General features: G+C 32.8%; 2 protein-coding genes across 4 annotated transcripts in view; one reads left to right on the forward strand and one right to left on the reverse strand.

Moving 5' to 3' along the window:
• The window catches only part of LOC126854418 (uncharacterized), a 19,340-nt gene extending 3,847 nt beyond the window's left edge, over nt 1-15,493 (forward strand). Inside the window, exons 2-10 of one of the 3 annotated variants that reach the window (XM_050601132.1) lie at nt 7,294-7,376; nt 7,738-7,905; nt 9,070-9,311; nt 9,692-9,850; nt 11,753-12,137; nt 12,359-12,515; nt 12,723-13,293; nt 13,528-14,333; nt 14,441-15,493. In XM_050601132.1, the coding sequence (XP_050457089.1) occupies nt 7,334-7,376; nt 7,738-7,905; nt 9,070-9,311; nt 9,692-9,850; nt 11,753-12,137; nt 12,359-12,515; nt 12,723-13,293; nt 13,528-14,333; nt 14,441-14,768 (2,859 nt within the window). In that variant the 5' untranslated portion in view covers nt 7,294-7,333 and the 3' untranslated portion in view covers nt 14,769-15,493. The remainder of the gene's footprint in view (nt 1-7,293; nt 7,377-7,737; nt 7,906-9,069; nt 9,312-9,691; nt 9,851-11,752; nt 12,138-12,358; nt 12,516-12,722; nt 13,294-13,527; nt 14,334-14,440) is intronic. The other 2 variants (XM_050601131.1, XM_050601133.1) reach the window with 2 other exon arrangements.
• Nucleotides 15,494-15,734: 241 nt separating this feature from the next.
• On the reverse strand, nt 15,735-18,872 carry LOC126854859 (tetraspanin-2A). The gene is made up of 5 exons (XM_050601976.1): nt 18,621-18,872; nt 17,632-17,829; nt 17,028-17,204; nt 16,724-16,909; nt 15,735-16,582 (listed from the first exon to the last, which is right to left on the reverse strand). Exons 1-5 carry the CDS (start codon nt 18,705-18,707, stop codon nt 16,505-16,507), a joined length of 726 nt encoding a protein of 241 aa, XP_050457933.1. The 5' UTR covers nt 18,708-18,872; the 3' UTR covers nt 15,735-16,504.
• Between the last annotated feature and the right edge of the window lie 187 nt (nt 18,873-19,059).

Below are 19,059 nucleotides of genomic sequence, written 5' to 3' on the forward strand. Positions count from 1 at the left end.
TGAATTTTTATAACGTTCTTTCATTTAAAAAATGAAACTTAGACGGTTACGGTAAGTGTGATTAGTAGATTGCGGCAAGTGCATTTCCCCAGCGCGATGATCTCGCAGGAATCGGAGCGTGCAAGTACATTTATATGCGCGGACGTTGTGTTACGTATCCACTTACGCTAGATGGAAAGTAAAATAAATTCGCGCAGAATTTACACGCGCTTCCGTGTGAAATCGCAAGCTTCCGCTTCCGATCTGCCGACTTTTGTCTTACGGTATCGCGTCGGGGATCCGCTTTAGATACGCGGGGTGAGAAGAAAAAGGGAATCTGGGTCGATCGGTTGCGCACGATCATGTGCGATCAGGAAGCAATCGAGAAATAACGCTGTCTGCCATAAAATGCAGGGAAATTTACACACCCTGTACAAGTTGCTAAACCACGTAACTGCGGTATTATCTGACATGTACATATATATTTCGATCCTTTTTTTTTCCCTTTTTATAAGGAATAAAATTCCTTTTTATAGGATATCTTGCTTTAATGAACTGTTTCATGAATGCAAATATAAATAACAAAATATTGTTTAATTGATTTTATTTTTTCGGACCTTTAAATGTAATATATCGATGATTTAAAAATTCCAATAAATTTAAATCATACTTTTGTTGAGGAAAGATTTTTTGCTGATTTTTTTTTTACCGAGAAATTTAATATAATTTTAAGCAGTAATGTACAAGAAAGAGCTTATATATGAAGTTATTTTTATAATTATTTTATTTCTGAAAATATTTTTGTATATAATAAAATTGTACATGAAAATATAAAGTTAATATCTCGTATTTTTGTAGGAATCTTGTATAGTCTGTGAATTTAACAAACTCAATTATGATTAGAAATAGAAACATTATATATTTTTATATTTTACTATTTTATTAAAAAAAGATTATTTATATTATCTATTATTTAACATTTATTTTACAAAATTTAATATACATTTTATATCATATATATATTTTTACTTGAGACATACATTGACTTTTCAAATTGATTACAAAATATTATTTTGCTGTAGAATTGTCATACCACGATACACAATTACATAAATCGTGAAGATAAAGACTCATGATACTCCTTCCGTTGCGGTAAACGATAAACAAATAATCGAAACTAGAGGCATAAATCGCGCTTCAAGGATTCGCATGCGTTTAAGCATTTTGTCATCCGCAAAAATAAACTCGTCCGCATATTGCAAGTCCGATATGCGAGAGAGAGGTTTTATCGATGTAAAACCAGCCGCTTAGCCGCTGAAGCTTCGCGTTCTCTTTCTCGCGAGTAATTCTTATAGGTTTCGTAAGCAATCTAATGACGGAATTCAATTCGACGCGGTTTTGCGGTAAGCTCGGCAAATTTTCAAAGCAAATATCGAGCGAGATTAGATTTTAGAGGCAAGAAGGTATTAAAACTTGCAATACGAGTTATTAACGAATTTTAATGTCTCCTTACTTTGAATAATGAAGTCAGAATTTTATGTTTATGTATTACAATATAATCTAGCATTTAATATTATTATTTTTAATATAATTGATGATTTAAAAAAATTTTTTTAAGTTGTATTAAATAACAATTATTCTTTAATAATTTGTTCAGCTATAAATAATACGATCAATATCTTGCTGCAACTCAAAGAATACTTATCAAGATAGAGACGATCGAGAAAATAATAGGGGGCGGATTGTGAGAAATAAATTAACAGGCGATGAATTAGCAGCTGCAGGGACAGGCCATAGATCTTCGAGAGGAGGGCCCCGGATTCCTTTATCTCGCAGCTGGAATCAGCTGGAAGGTCGCACGATGCGGGATGTCCAATTAAAAATAATCCCGTCCTCGGGAGAAAGGCGAAAAGTCGCTACAGTAAAACCAACGAAACACTACGAACGACCGTGATCTCTGGCCAGGAAAGCGAGGAAGCTAAGGGTCAATGTTCACCATTTGTCACGAGTATACAACGTGAAACCTTTTTTATTTAATTTTAATTGTATTCCAAGGGAATGAGAATCTTATGATACAATTGTCAACGATTTATCGCGATGTATGTATCCTGAAAAAAAAAGGAAAATTCGCGAAGCAAACGCGACTGGATATAGCGAAGAAACGTTACATGACAAAGAAGCTTGGCTATAGTTTGAGAGAATGTAACGAGTAGATTGATATCGGCAGCGTTGTTTATTCCTGAGAAAAATGACATCTCGCATAAGATGCGAGTTGACCTTTTCCATCTGGCAGAAAAGAGAAAGAAAAAGAGGATGATAATACGCTGCTGGGAAAGTGCTTTCCCGAGAATTCTCAGAGTTCGCTTAACCGCTAGATTGTGATTAGGCTTACTTAGGATTGCCTCAGGAGACGCGTGCACAAGTAGATTGTGCCTGGCTTGCGTCAGACGTACGTAAATTTGCGTCGAAATTACTGTTCATTTTGCGAATTTAATCACCGCAGGAATGTCCCCGCCAAAGACACGCACTGGAATATCCAACAACAATGAGACGCAATTTTTTTATCACTTTTCAGTTTATTTAAATTATGATCTTAATTATGCCAAACACAAGTGTAGATATTTTCGGACTTTTTTAAACGATAATTCAGTTAATTTAATTTTATTATTTTTAAAGCAATGTAACAAAAAATTCCGACTTTTGGCGAAAAATTATTATCGTGGTCATGAAGTCGCGAAGTTCATGGCCACTACACTGATTTGAATATGCGGATCTAATCTCACGTGATATTCAAGAATACTTTATACGTTTGAAGACATGAATATGTTAATGTTTTTCTTCTTGTTGCTTATGCTAAATATCGTCGTATGGTTGTTTTTACGTTTTTTTTTTTGAAATCCGGAATACCTTCTCATATCGTTTTTCGATATTATCGTTCAATGACACCGCACGGTGATGGTCCCAAATGGGGAGAAATGATTGAATGAATACTGATTAGCATACGTCGTTTGAATAAGAAACGAAGAGAGTCGTTCGAAAGCAAAGCGAATATCTTGTATACTATGACAGATCGACAAAAGTGATATATCGACGACGAAAAATTTCTACTCCGACGAACTCTCTTTCGATTTTGGAATGCATGGCATTGCACAAACAGGGCTATAATAATGAATAAAATAACATAGAATCTGTGTCATTTCTTATTGTATATATATTAACTCTCTTTAATTTATATTTATATATAAACTAAGATCTTATTATTTTTTTAATATTATTTATTATTATTTGTTTACTCAATTATTTATTGAAAAAAAAAATATTAAATATTGATATCTCATTTATATTGATTATTGAAAAATGCCAATCACTTATTGAAATATGTGTATCGATTACTTCTAAAAAATTTTGATCATATGTGAAAGAAAAGATTAAACAAAGAAACTGGCTTCATTTATGTTTAAAGTCTAAAATATATTAAAGAGGAATTAGAGCGAATCGAAGGATTCAGAGAAACGAAACTACATCGATTAAAGCTTCATACAGAGAAATGTAATGTCAAACCGAAAATAAAATTGTAGAGATGCGTAGGCAGTTGATCTTCGGGTTGATGGTCGATGGTCTCTGACCATGATCTTGAGAGATCGAGCGAGAATACCGTTCTCACCGTTGATGACCGGTTTTTAACATATCTCTCTCGAGACGGACCTCGATCATTACTCTTGACCACGAAATTTACTCTCATGGACGTAATAAATTAGTCGATCCGTCTTGATTGACTCAGCGGTTGATCTTCGCCAAACTGACTTCGCGATGATCATTTTTACGACGCATAAAACGCATCTCAGCCTTCTGATTGCAAGCATTCACTTGCTTCAAGTCTGCTTTAAATTTGAAGCAATTTATTATTTATGTTTAATTTATAATTTATTGATGAACTCAATAAAATAAATTAAAATGTAAAATATTAGATAATTGTCCGCTGCAAAATAAGAGTAAAAAAAGTTTGATCTATTAGGTACATATAATTTTTCAACATACTGTACTTCTGCTATTTTTCCGCAAGAAAATACATTTTAATCGCAGAAAAACCAATCATATGTGCGCGGGAAAGAATTCACTAGAACGATTAAGCGAGACTTATACGCGTTGCAGCATAACATTTTTTTCAGATCATTACTTTCTGCGCACGTACTTGCGCGTATATGCGTGATAAATATATATATATATGTATATAATAGTAGTAGAATAGAGCCAGAGAAAGAGAGAAAGAGAGAATAGGGCCACTCCTTTTTTACCTTCGCATACGATTTGAGAAATGATTTATCATCATTATCTTGTACACCTTGAATTTTTGCCCTGATTATTTTTGTGCCGCTTTGTCTGGGCCTTTGTTATTTTCACTCGTAGTTGAAAAAAATTTTCTATTAATATTATTATTGATAGAGAATAGACACACAGAGAAATATAGAATTATGCTGTTAACTATCTATTATCCGCTAATAACAATATTAACATTATTATTAATTAGTTTTATTAGTCAAACAAAATTTAATGTTAATTATTAAATTTAATTTAATGTTATTTTCAACTCTCCTTTGGCAACAATTTTTATTGCTTTATATATTAATATGAATATTATCTCTACTCATCTTTTCCAAGGAAAGAAGATCTTCCTGCACAGTTATTATCTTATTATTATTTATTGTTATATTTATTTCACGCGAAATATATACAAATATTGATATAGGAGTGGTTGCGATGAATTAATAATCGATTAATCTTGTAATGAGAAGTCGCTTTGCCGATCGACAGATTGTGCAATAATCCGTGAACTCTTATCCATATTCTCTACAGTATAATGCATCGCCTATCCTATCATTAGAAGTACCTCGCGATAGAAGAGTCATGTGTTCGTGCTCTTTTCAGTTACAGCTCACGCAGTCATTATTACAGCTCACCGCAAGATCAGCCGTGGTAGATTAATCGTGAGAGAATACGGGTGAAAGGAGCGGATTCCGCGATGCTGCGCGTTGCTTATCTCGATATTCCGAATCCTTGATTGCGATTCTGCATCTTCGGCGAAAAAGAAATTGAATGTCTTTTATATTAAAAGGAGCTTTGTCCTCGAATTTCAACGGATCAAGTCGAATTTTTAATGATAAGGTAATATCTTACCTTTTCATATATACGAACAGTGAAAATGAATTTTTATGTGGACTCGTTTACATGTATAGAAAATATAAATTATAAATAAATAATTAAAAATTTTTTACAAATAAAAAATATATATATATATATATTATTAACAAAATCAGAATTCAATAAATTTCTGGCGAACTGAGCTTCAGTAGAGAAAATCAATGATAGAATCATATTCTTTAGTTAATTTTGAGCTTTACTTTAATAGAATTTTAATTTAAAATCTAATTAATAGTAAGAGAAAGATATGAGAAACAAGCAAGATTTTTAATTTTAGTAAAATTAAAAAATTAAAATTTGTTCCATCAAGTTTACAAGAAAGCTGCGATTAAGGCAAAGTTTGGGACACCCCGTATATCAGTAGTAAAGACACGCATTGTAACGGCACGCGACGCACTCCTGGGAATACTAGAGAAACTCGCTGCGCGTTTGGGATACCGATCCGATCTGCAATTACAGATTCCAGTCGTATCTTTGTTCTTTTTCTCTCTCTCTCTCTTTCTCTTTCTTTCTCTGAAGGCTGCTTTTTCTATTGTTTCGAGCTAAGCGATTACGGACACCCACCCACTCGATTACGCAACGATTTCAGCTCTACGCGCCGTGATTGTGTTAACATTGTCTCGTTGCGTTTGCCTCACACGGGATGTTTCCCGAGCTCATGCCTCACAATGTTCATGCTCAAGCAGATAGCGATCGAGCGAGAATGAAATTTTTACTTGCGACACTTGATTGCTTCACGCAAATCACGAAACCGAATCGCTTTTTTTTTATTCTGGCTTGCCGGCATTGTAATGAGTCAGAATTGATTGACAATGTCAATGCTTTATATGGTATTAAAATCGTCCTCTTTCTTATCAAAAGAATAAAACAATTAAAAAATACTAAATAATTTTATTGAAATAATTTTTGATTTTAATTTAATTTAATTTTAATTTAATTTAATTTTAATTTAATTTATTTATTAAAGCGATAGAAAAAATTGGAATTTAATGCAGTTTGAGAACAATTAAAATAAAAATGTATGGAGAAAAAAAGTGATGAACTTATGAAAAAAAATATATATTTGTTTTTTAAATAAATCAATTTATTAATTAATTAATGCTACCTACTAATTCTATTTTACAATCTACGCACTAATATATTTTTTCTAATTCTTCAACTTACTTTTTAAAAAGCTTAATTCTTTTCTTTAAATTTTTTAAAATAAAGTCATTTCACGCTTGTTTGTGAGAAATCATTAATAATGATATATGACGCTTATGCATCGAATCTATGTAAGAACATTCAAGGACTCGGAACAAAATTAACATTTTGCTCATGGAAAATACGTAGAAATACTTTCCAAATGATTACGCTACTATATAGCTATTGCTGTTAATATGGGATATTATAAAACATCCGGATTTGTGTAAAACGTACGTGCGGCGATGATGTCTCTATCCATTGGAATATTTGCTTCATAGAGTAACTCTGAATCCGAGGACATTCTCTCACGTAGGAGATAGATAATAATGTAGGAGACGGATAATTAGCAATTCTCATCAGAAGACAAGCGCGAGATAGTAGACAAGACATCTTTAATGAAGCAGAATATTTTTTACATAATTGTTAATTATTAAGGAAGAAGGGAAGTAACGATGTTTTGCAAAATAACACAGTAATCTGTCATATTCGCGCAGTTGATGCAACACGCCATTTTTACTCATTCGAGCAAATAGCTACAAGTGCTTGATTGCACGTGCAACTGCAATAATTGCGTAATCGTTTGAGAATCACTCGATTCTCTCACGATCGCAAAAAAAAATTACTACATACTTGTGTGACAAATACAACAATTTCATAAGCTAAATTATCACACGGACAACTATATAATGTAGCAAAATATTTTTGCATTGTTTCTTCTTTCACCTTTATATTTTTTATTCTTATTTATTAATTTATCGCGTTAAAAATTATAAATACCGTTAAAATTGTAAATAATATTATAATTTTATAAAGTGAAAAAGTGAAATCAGCCGATAGCTATCGCATATGTAAATTAAATTCTACATCATATACGGGATAATATACATACTACGAGATAATTTTTATATGTTTTTTATCTTATACTTTCAGATTCAGCGAGATCCCGTATGATGAGATCAGATTGAGCGCAATGACATCGAGATATTTCGTGTTTGCCGCAGCTTTAGCGTACGGTGAGTTAAGTGATGTCATTGCTAATGAATGCAAAATTTTAGATAAAAAGAACTTCTTCGTATTAAAATTCTTTTTACCCAGAAATCTTCCATCAACCGCGTCGCAAACAAATATTATCAGTAAAAAAGATATATAATAGTTTTTATCAATTTTTAATTAAATTATTATGAATACATATATTATTATGAGTTGCATAAAATTACTCCGATCAATTCTTTTATACTATATTTTTCTTTCTATATCTTTATATCATTTTATAATATGTTTTATATTTATTTTTACACTTGCGATTCTCGTGAAAAATTATATATATATATATAAAGATGAAACAGAGGATTTTATGAAATCGTGATCGTGCAGTATCTGCTGCACAAGTTTACAAGAGCTATTCGTTGGACTCATCTGCAACGTCCGAACCAGCATCTACGAATAATGACTTCACCACGCAAACGGTCTACGGATTTCTGGACTTCACCACGACACTCGGCAACACGGTGATGGTCTTCAGCCCTCAAAGCGCTCCGCCAGGTAAGAGATTTTAAAAGAATTTTCCAAAATTTTATTTATTATTTATACACACGTATAGTTGTATAAATAAGTGTGTGTGTGCAACGTCTATAATTATAATAATTATACCTATCAGGGATTCTTAAAATATATTAATATTATTTTAATAATAAATAATAATATTATATATTATATTTATAATTCGAAAGTCCAATTACTCTCACTGCCATAATCTATGCCATGACCTACTGTCAAATTTCCTTCAAGCCCGATTAATTAGTAAATAATTTATTGTTTGCATCTATTTAATCCTTAACACATAATTCGATATAAAATGTTCGTCTGTCATTCGGCTGTCAATCATCGTTCACTAAAGAGCTTCGCTGAAGTTTTTAAGTGAGAATTAAATGTCGCGAAAAGCTGTTGCGCAAACAGAAGATTCGCTACAAACATAGTTTAATTCTAAATAATTCCAGCCATGAAGTGTCATGTGAATTTGAGAATAATGCCAGGAATTACTTTCTAAGCGCAATCGACACCTTTTTGTTATGCTGTGCTCATTCATGGCAAGTACGATTATTCAATGGGACCTTGAAACGCTGAAGAGCCCGTACAATTACAAGACGGACCTTGGCGAGGTGTTGGGGTCCAATCTCTTTTGCATATCGTCATTTGCGTCTGCGTACGGATGATGCCATTGTTCACTCGTTATGATTCTTCTGTCATTTTTTCTCCTTGACTTTTCAAACTATAATACTCAGTGTGTAAAGCTGCTTCCTTTTTTTTTAAATGCAAAGATATAAATTTTGAAGATGCTATAAATGAAATAATTATGACAACAATCTGTCATATCAGCTGAAAATTAATCAAAGTTTTATTCTTATTATATCAAAATTAAAATCAAATAAAATAATATGATGCCAACACATAAAATTAAATTTAAATTAGATTTATAGAATCAAAATTTAAATCTTATGTAAGCATAATTAAAATTGGATCGAGAAAATATATGTTTCCACATGTTCTTTATCTTCTCATTCCAAAGAGTAAAAAATTTGACGAAGAATGTTGATTGTCAAGGAGCGCTTTTTTACTCCCATTTTTCTGATCCTTGAGATTCCTCACGGAATCGCGATTTTTATTCTCTATAGTCGCCGAGTATGCAAATGCGTTGTTTGTTTTCAGAAGGGGACTCCAATAAGAAGACTGCATCTTCCAAACCACCGATTCATACAAAGCCGACGGAACTGCAGCAGCAAAAGAAGAATGTCCCGGACATCCAGCCTAGCAAGACTCACAAGGTCGAAACCCAGGATGGCGAGACGAAGAAACAGATAAAGGGCACGAAAATTGTCGTGAATTCCGTGGTCCAGCAGAACGTGGTGAACCCATCCGAGAATGCTGCATCGAAGACGACGAAGAGTCAGGTAAATTAGAAAGAATAAAGTTAATTTTTTGAATATTTTTAATCTCTTTAAGTTTAATTATGTGTATTGGAAATATTTTTCAAATAATTTTTACACGTAATATATAATATAATTAGAAACATGTTTGGATATTTCAACAAATTATTGTAATTATATTGAAATTATAATTATAAATCACATATACATATAATTTTGTATTTAATAGTTCAATTTTTGAAAATTAAATGATTATATTAGAATAAATTCTTTTTTTTTAATAATAAAATAATGCAAAATTAATGATTAATAAAATAAAAGATATTTATATATGTAGCGAAATAAATTGAGGCATTATTTTGGAAACGCGAATAGAGAGTGAATATTTAGAGGATTTCTTTTAGGAGGCAAATAAACAGGCAACAACGAAGACATCAGTATTGTCGTCTGTTGTTCAGATACGTGCCAAGGATGAAGCTCTAGGTGTAAAAAATAATCTCGCCGAACCGGAATACGATTTTCTCTCAAAACAGCCGACGGAAGTGATCGATGAAACTTACAGGGTAAGTAAAACATATAATATTAAAGAAATAATATCTCTAATATCATCAAAGTGAATAAAGTAAATGCTATATCATTATCTTTATGCTCTAGAAACATGTTTCATGGTACATAATTTTATTATTTTCTCCTTATATTATTTTGTATTTTTTCACAGATCATGGTCAGTTCGTATTTCATTATTTATATTTTATGTTTTTTAATAGCTCTTTTTCTTGGTTTTTTTGATATCTTAAAACTAGATCAAATATCTCGTATCTGCTTTCTCTGTAGAATAAACAAAGAAAATATAATCTTATGATAATATATGTATAAGTTACTTCAATTATAATATATTTTTATATAAAAGTATGTAATACTTTTTTCCAAATCATCAATAATATTTTAATATTTTAAAGACAGTGAAGTTTTAAATGTCATTCAAATAGTCATTCTTCTATAAATTGATCAATAAACTCAGTGGAGATTTTCGCTGTTTTTTTACTATAAATTTATAATTTAACTTTAAAAGAGCTAGAAAATGTCAACTTTTAATGTCAACAATTTAATCATTCTTCTATAAATTGATTAATAGACTCATCGGAGATTTTCGCAGTTTTTTTACTATAAATTCATAGTTTAATTCTAAAACAGCTAGGTAATGTCAATTTTTAATCAATAAACTGTGCGATAAGTTTAATACTCTTTTGTATATCTATAATTTATGTATATAACTTTATATTCTCTTTATAAAAATGTTAATTACATTTCTTTTATATATTAAATTTTATAGTATATTTCATATAATTCTGTTCACAAATTTATAGAATACAGATTATTTGACTCGATTTGTCAAAAATGATATTGGCTTTGTTGAAATTCAACCAGGAGATGATTTCGCATTCGCGAAACTCGTGATTTCGCAAAAACTCAAATATCCAGTTTTATAAAAGCGACATTGATCTTCGCCCATGAACGAGAGTCGCGGACACGAAAATCGAGAATCTGGTTTCGATATTTTTGATTGTCGCCAAACCGGACGATGTTGGTGGAACGACTGCGTCGTTCACCAACATCGTTTCTAAAACGTGTTCAGCGAAATGTTGATCGTTTTAATCGAACCCCCCGTTGGAAAATGGGTATCCGGGTCAGAGCGGGATAAAAAAACTATCGTGATATAAAATCAGTTCGTAATTTTTTCCATAAAATTGCGCAATTGCTTTATCTTATAAGCAAGCTTTCACGATAACTCTCGCGCGAAACCGCAAACGAAATTGTATACGGAATAATTGCGTCGGCGTAATTTTCCGCGTGCCGTAATCGATTTTCTAGCCGATCCTTTCCAGCTGCCTTTCCCTCCCTCTCTCCCTCAACGACGGCGATCGGCGTGAAAGTCCGATCTGATCGCCCCGATAAATCGGTTTCACTCGTGAAGCGCGACGAACGCGCGTTCCTTTTCCAACAATTATTTTCGCATTTAATTTAATTTAAATTTCAGCATTTATTGCGTCGAAAAATATCGAAGATTGGGGAACTTAAAATCGATAATCTAGATTTTAAAAAGCTTTTTTTTTTTATGGCAAAAAATACTGAAAATTATCCTTTAGTCACTAATGTTAAATAAATTTTTTTGATACTCTTTTTTCAGTTTTATCAAAAGCTTAGAAAATTATTGTTATTATATTATTTCCCACATATAATTATAATTTAAATATTTTGTTTTATTTATGATACCTTTTCTCTTCCTCTCTGTCAATATTTTCTAGACTATAGAAAAATTTTTAAAAACATCTTTTTATTAAATATATAAAGATTATTATTTTTTACATGAATCATATTTTTAGCTTTTGCATATAATTATTATCCCAACATAATATTTTCATGATACCATGTTTCTTTAACTACTTTATTCCTGGTTTCTATAGTTGATCAATCTGCGACCCTCGTCGAAGCCTCATCACAAGCCACGCGCGACCGCGCGAAGGGACAAGGAGAACCCGACCGGTCTGGTGACCAAGCTCGGGGGCACCGTCGTGAAGGACGGTCTCACTACCGTGCACGAGACTAGCGTAATCGGCACCTACATCAACGGCAAGTATGCCCAGGTACTACAGAGCTCGTCCAGAATCCTGACGGAGCCGAACGAACCAGTGATCGAAGATATGATTCGTCCGTCCAGCACAAATCGAATCCTGAAGACCATAGGTCCGCATCATGGCAAGCTCAAGCCTCAACTGGAGCCCACTCCGACATACCAGCAGCAGGAAGAGTCCTCCTTGCCCTTAGAAGCTCTCTTTAACGCACCCTCCGGTGAGAGCTATGATAAATCAGTGAATTTCAAAAAATTTATTTATATTGAAAAATATTACCAGAAACTTTAGTTGTCTTACTGTTTTACGATACATGAAAGTTTTTTGTGTATTAATCTTTTATTTTCAATAATATTTGTAATAAAATTTTCTGTTATTTTTTAAGAAATTATATATTCTCTGAAAGGATTGATTTGAGAAACTTGATGATTTACGAATTAGCCAATCCAGTACGAACAACGCGAAGGCACTCGACCACCAACAATCAGCCCAGGCTCAAATTCCGAAACAAGATTGCCGATGATTATGAGAATAATGAACCGCAACAACAAACGAGAACGGGGAAAAATCGCGCGACGACGACCCGCCCAAATTATAAGTGAGTGTCTCTGATAAGAGAGTAGCAATCAGAAGAAAAGAATTTATTAATTTGTTAATTTATCTTTTGTTATATCTTACAAAACAATCGTAATCAAAACACCTATCATTATTGTCTTATTATCACATAAAATATAAAATACGATAGATCTTTACGTAATTCCTGGTTCAAATTTCACTAAGAAAGAAACTCTACACTTCTCTTCAGGAATCGTCCTATAACCACTACCACCAGCACCACAGAGGCGTCGACCAGTCGCCGTCGCAGCGGTTTTCGTCCAAGTGGTCAATCCACCAGCTCACTCTCGAAGCAATCGACCAAATCGAAGGGCAGTGATCAGCAGCTATCACCAACTGCCAGTCTTCCGGTGCCCAAGGTGAAGTTACCGAGGACACAAGGTCGCTGGTCGTACAAGACCACACCGAAGCCGAGGATCATGATCCGCAAGCAGGCAGACGAGGAGGATCCGCGATCATCAACTGAGGGAAGCACAACGGAATCATCTTTCGTGGTAATTTCGGACGAGCAGACCAAGACGACGGTGACAACGAGCAACGCGGCCTCATCCGGCATCCAGAGAAAGGAGTTTGCGGAAGACGAGTTGGATCCCAGCGAGAGCGAGGATGTGGCCAGTGTCAGTGTGCAGCAGGAACACCAGCAGAATGTTGCGGAGCAAATCCTCCCGGTGGAAACGCTCAACGTGGAAATCTCTACTGCGGCAGATCTCGACAATGTGTATTTTGAGATAGCAACTATTAAGTCGCCGTACTCCTTCCAAGTGCGTTCTCTCGATTTTGCTAGTATTTATTTATTTAAGTAAAAAGTTTGATAAAATCTTATTTTTATAAACAAAGATGGATATATGCCGAAGGACAGTTATATTGTATGTAACAATAGAATTATTAGTTTTTAATTTATTAAATTTTTTTGCTTGGCGTTAGCTGTAAAATACATGAGCAAAGCAGCCGTGTTTCTTTTTATTGCCACAATAATCAAAATGTTATCCCTTCAGGTTGGAACAGCCCGAAACACTCGCTACATTACAGTGACTTCCACCATCAAGAAGACCTTTGCGACGGCCGAACCGACTAGTTCCATCGCACCTACCGAACCGCTTACGGAGAATATCCTGGCAAACACGGCAGCCGCCTACGAGTCGACTCTGCCGCTCGATTCATCCGTTGCGACGCTACCGGCAATCTCTTTGGATGCCAGCCAGGCAACGCCGCCGTTAGAGACGCGGACAGAGACATTCTCGACGACGCAGACGTTGCTAAAGACACATATGTTACCAGTGATTTACGGCGGCAATAGCACCACCCGTTTGACCCTGGTACAAACGTATAACATCGCTCGAGTGGTGACGGCGACAAAAACACTTCCGCCGATGGAAATCTACCAGTTCATCCCAAGCAAAACGCTGAATGAATTCAATTCAAAGCTCGACGAGGCCGGTAGCGAATTGCATCTCGAGCTTGACTTCGGCGATGACGATCGTGATGATGAGGATGTACCCAAGAGAGTGGTGGCGCCTAGCAACGATGCCGATTCCGATCTGGATATCTTCAAGTCTTCATTACCATCCAAGATCAAGAGCGACGTCGCTACCAGCAGCAGTGCCGAACCTCAGCTTACTCCGGAACAGGTGCAACAATTGGCCCTGCTAAAATATTTCGGTCAACCGCAACCCCAAGTCATCACCACATCTAGGCCAGTGGTCGTTTTGGAAACGATGTACGAATCGCATGTGATTCCCGTAGTGAGCGCGGGAAATACTATTTATTCGACATTGTCCAGGCCAGTTGCCACTGTACCTAGGTTGGTATAATATATTTTTAATGAATTATATGCGTTAATTAATTATACATATAATATATTGTATCATCTTATACATATTATATTTTGCACGTTTCTGCTCCCTTCAGGACCTCCTACGAATATGGCACATCCACCCTGAGTCCGGTGCTGCAGCCACAGGTGCCGCAAGTACCGCTATTCCCGCAGCAGCCACAGTTTACAGTAACAAGCGCGCCCTTGGTCACTCAGACTTTTGCCACCGTGTCCGACTCACGGGTATTAAAGCTCACCTTCGGCGCTAAAACCGCTTATACCACCCTCTTCTCCACGAGGGTCGTACCCACAGAGCTCACCACCTACGTTACTAACACGGTGCCAGTGCAGCCGACGGTACCGGCATATCCCGGTTATTACCCAGCGCCGGTGCCCTATCCACCTTTCCCCTTTCTCGGTTAGATTTTAATCTGATCGTCGAGTCTTTTGCGGTTCAATTGCTATCACCAAGTAGATTTGTTCCTTCGAACTAAATGTTGATAATTCTCCTTGTACTACTTATGATAAACACTATGAACAATGCGTAAACACAAACAGTACGATTTTATTAATTTAATGGCTATTTGTAATGAGTTTGAGAAATTTTTCGATATAAATATATTATTTCTCGCAAATTTATATGTGCATTGGTTGCCATATATATTTATTGTTGTATACATAAGTTAATATTGTGAAATAATAATTAATATTGAATAAGTTTAAATTAGAAATCTGTTTTTGAAGTCAACGTCATATATATATTTACCGATAAAAAATGTTATTTTTCTAATTAAAATATTATTTTTCTTAAGAAATGTTAACGTACTTATTTGTGTTAAATAACATCGATAATAATGCTGCAATTTCATAATACTTTTCAATATAATTTCTCGTAATTATATAACTGCTGCATATATAATAGCGTTCAATAACGATTTGAGTTACTACAAGTAGAAGATGAAAAATCGCAGCATATCAGAATAATTACAAGGTTGCACAATTTCGAATCATATAACGAACTGATCGACAATGATCCTAGTTGGACCGCATCGAAAATTATTGTAAATAAATTATTCATTATAATATTGTATATCGTATATTGTATGTATATCGCGTATTTTGTAAATAAATAAAATAAAAACGTAAAATCTCTCTTTCTCTTTTATCGTATTGCAACAAATCTAAATCCTAAAAACGAAACGTTGATAATATAATGTCACATATAATACACGCACATATATACATCATATTTAAGAATAATATATATCTTAATTAATGTAGTATAATTTATTTAAAAGTTCACGAATTTAATAATTCAATATACGAATATATAAAACGAAATTACATTAAGATAATCATGGATTGAAAAATTCGAAATTTTCTCCAGCATAAAATAAAATACTAATTTTTATTATGCATTACTACTTATGTAAAATATTATAAATATTTCATGTTTACATTCGTATGTAATAATAATTTAAAATTACATTTTACATTTTATTTGCTTCTTATACGTTTAATTTTTTTATTTATTAGTATGATAATTTTTTTACGAAAAATATCAAAGATAATATCTTGTTCTTGGCGAATTATTCGATTATTTATATTCGTTTCGAAATTATTAGAAATAACAATTCAATTGATTTATATATTCACTGTTTTACGCTATTTTAAAATATCCCTTTCAATGATTACTATCTTCTAAAAGTGATTAATAAATTATAGTTGTATATTTTGTAAATACAAAAGTTGCATACAAAATTATAAAAAGAAGATTAAATGAATGATTATAGGTACAAAACGTGACATTCAAGCGAAATAGATGAAATTTTGCCACAAATTAGTGACAATTAAAAATCTATAGTGACATAAATTATGTGTGATGTTTATTTTAAGAAGTCAAATTTTGAATCAAGGGAATTCTAAAAAAAAATTAATTAAAAAGAAATTTTTTCATCTTTAAAAATTGAAAACCATAAAAATTAAAACTGCATTAAAAACTACGTATATATATTTTAGATAAATGTCATTCCCGAAATAGATGTAAGTTCAATGAAAAATTTGCAATTCAATACAAAATGTATTCAATTTTTCATTTCTTTTTTTTCTATGAAAAAATATAATTACAATAATTTTACTGTCGTATCATAGATAATGAATTAACGCTTGAATGTAATAGACTCCTCTTCTTTTTTGATCGCTCGAATAAGCGTTAATGTCAATACAGCTATAATCACCTGCAATAATTAGGATAAGAAAAATATAATTAGAAGAAAGAAGACGATAAATAATTATTCTATTTTCGTAGCTAAATTAAAAAATTGTGTATTCTTTCTTCTTGAAAAATGTAAAAAATAAGGTAAAGAATAAGAACTTACGTGAAGCATGCACAATGCCATTGCCAAACCAGCCAGCCATCCCGATCTTGCTTCCAGGAACCAGGACAGTTCCTCGACGCAGCCGTAATGGAAAGCGTTTCCAGTAACAGTGTCTCGGCATTCGGTGGGCAACGGTTTACGCAGGTGCGTGTAATCCCTGGGCCCGTCAGCTCCGCAGCATCCGACCTATTAAACATTAATTTAATTAGATACATAATTCTACATGCTTTTATTTTTTCTTCCTGAAAAAAAGATTAAGATTAAAAAAAGAAATAAAATTTTTAAGATATTTTATACATCTTACAGTTTCCTGGATTATTCTTAGGATAAAGCCCGCTGTTTCGTGATGGGATTTGCTGATAAGATTATACATGGACCGTTCGATGATGGGTTGAATCTTACTGTCGTATGTCGAGTAGTCAAGGATTACCGCCGCTCCAGATAAACCGCAGATGAAACTAAATAATTGAAGGCCCACATGCTAAAATCACGAAAATCTCTAAGATAAATCGCTATACGAAATCTTATAATAATAAAGATATAATTTCCGTTTTAAAAATTTAATTTAGCAAGAAAAGAATTAATCTCCTAAAAAATTAATTTACTGGACGTTGAAATATTTAATAAAAAAAGAAGCATTAAACAATATGTTTTATCAATAAATTTTTTTTATTAAATATTCGATAAAGATTATTAATTTGCAATAAAATGGTATATTTTTCACATTTTCATTGCGTTATATTAATAATTAAAATAATTTAAATAATATTTTTGAAAATATAATTGGAATAATAATTAGAACAATTTCAAATAATTAAATAGAAAACAAACAATTTTAAAAACTAGTTCCTTCAGAAATGATTTCTTTTCAGAATTGCCGAATTAAAGCGCACGATAAACATTCTTACGATGTATAAAGCCAGTATGTTCTCCATAAGTGCAGCACCGCAACCGATAAAGGCGACGGCCATGATGAACACCGAAGTTACAATCAGAACATAAATTCCAATGTAAAACTCGTACATATCCAAGAATTCTACCCATTCCTCAAACATTGGCTCGAATCTCATCCATATCGACAATCCGAACATTGCACAGCCCAGGATCTTTCAACAAAAGCATAAGAATTTTATTAATAGAATGTATCAATTAACGATTAAGCGACAATAGTTCTTTCTTTTTCTCTGAGAAAACTTTTGTTTTTTAACTGTAATGGTACAATAGCAAGATAAAACAAAGACAATCTTTTAAAATATCTTTTAAAATTTATTAAATTAATTATAAAATTATATCACAATTAAAGAGATAAAACAATTCATATTAACAATATAATAAAGAAATTATTTCAAAACAAATCCTATATAAATTACATTTTGTAACTATACACAAACACACACACATTTTTTAAATGTTTATTTTAATTTTTTTTTATAAATCTTATAAAATTTATTCAATCAATATTTTTTATATTTTTTTTGCGTGGACTTGTACCAAAAATAATTTTATGCACATATAGGTCTTAAATCAAATTTGAATTTGATCTAAACTCTTTTCTAATAATATAACAGAACGTATTTATAATTCTCACTTTTTGTATTGAGAAATAAAATAAAATTTAAACTTATTTTAATAATTAATTATATCATCAAACAAATTAATAGCAACATTTTTTTAAAGAAAAGAAAAAATAGAATACAATTTAAACAAAATTCTTCTACTTTGAAAATTATCATAACAAATGCATTTATTTATATATGCAATACTCCTCATTCATTCATCTTTTACATTTTGTTCTTTTCATATTTGACGTAAAAAATAGATTGTATTATATTATTTCACTAGCACATTATTAACTTCACAAGACGATGCAATCATCACGATAACTTTCCGTACCCACCCATATTATCACATTCAAGCAGAAAATCGTAAATTTGATGCAGCCGATCTGCTTCTCCAGCAGCGGTGCAGAATTCTTGACAACCATCTCCTTGCTTCCTTGCTTCCTCGGAAGATATTCTCCGTCGCGAATTAATTTCTTATCGACAAACGAGACAATGTTTCGGAAACGCGACGAGACAAAAAACGTAATTAGTCGATCGTGGACGTCGGAGTACCCCGAGTATCATCACCTAGCCGTTGCTTTATCAATGGCAAATATAAGATAACTGGATAAGAGCCGTCCTAGATAAAGAATGCCACGCATTGCCGAGATGAATCACTTCTTCCGCGATATCGCGATTAATGTGTAAATTATTAAAAAATGTTATTAATAATAGCTGTGATGTTTATTTAATTTGTTCAACCTTTATTTTAATTACTATATAAAATTACAAAAC

The sequence above is a fragment of the Cataglyphis hispanica genome, chromosome 14, assembly GCF_021464435.1.
Source record: "Cataglyphis hispanica isolate Lineage 1 chromosome 14, ULB_Chis1_1.0, whole genome shotgun sequence".
Taxonomy (NCBI): Eukaryota; Metazoa; Arthropoda; class Insecta; order Hymenoptera; family Formicidae; genus Cataglyphis; species Cataglyphis hispanica.

Coding starts and splice junctions, on each gene's coding strand:
- LOC126854859 (XM_050601976.1), bottom strand. CDS start 18,707: ATGGTTGTCAAGAATTCTGCACCGCTGCTGGAGAAGCAGATCGGCTGC. Junction 17,830..18,620: donor GCTTGAATGTGATAATATGG/GTGGGTACGGAA, acceptor TTTTGTTGAAAG/ATCCTGGGCTGTGCAATGTT. Junction 16,583..16,723: donor TGGCATTGTGCATGCTTCAC/GTAAGTTCTTAT, acceptor TAATTATTGCAG/GTGATTATAGCTGTATTGAC.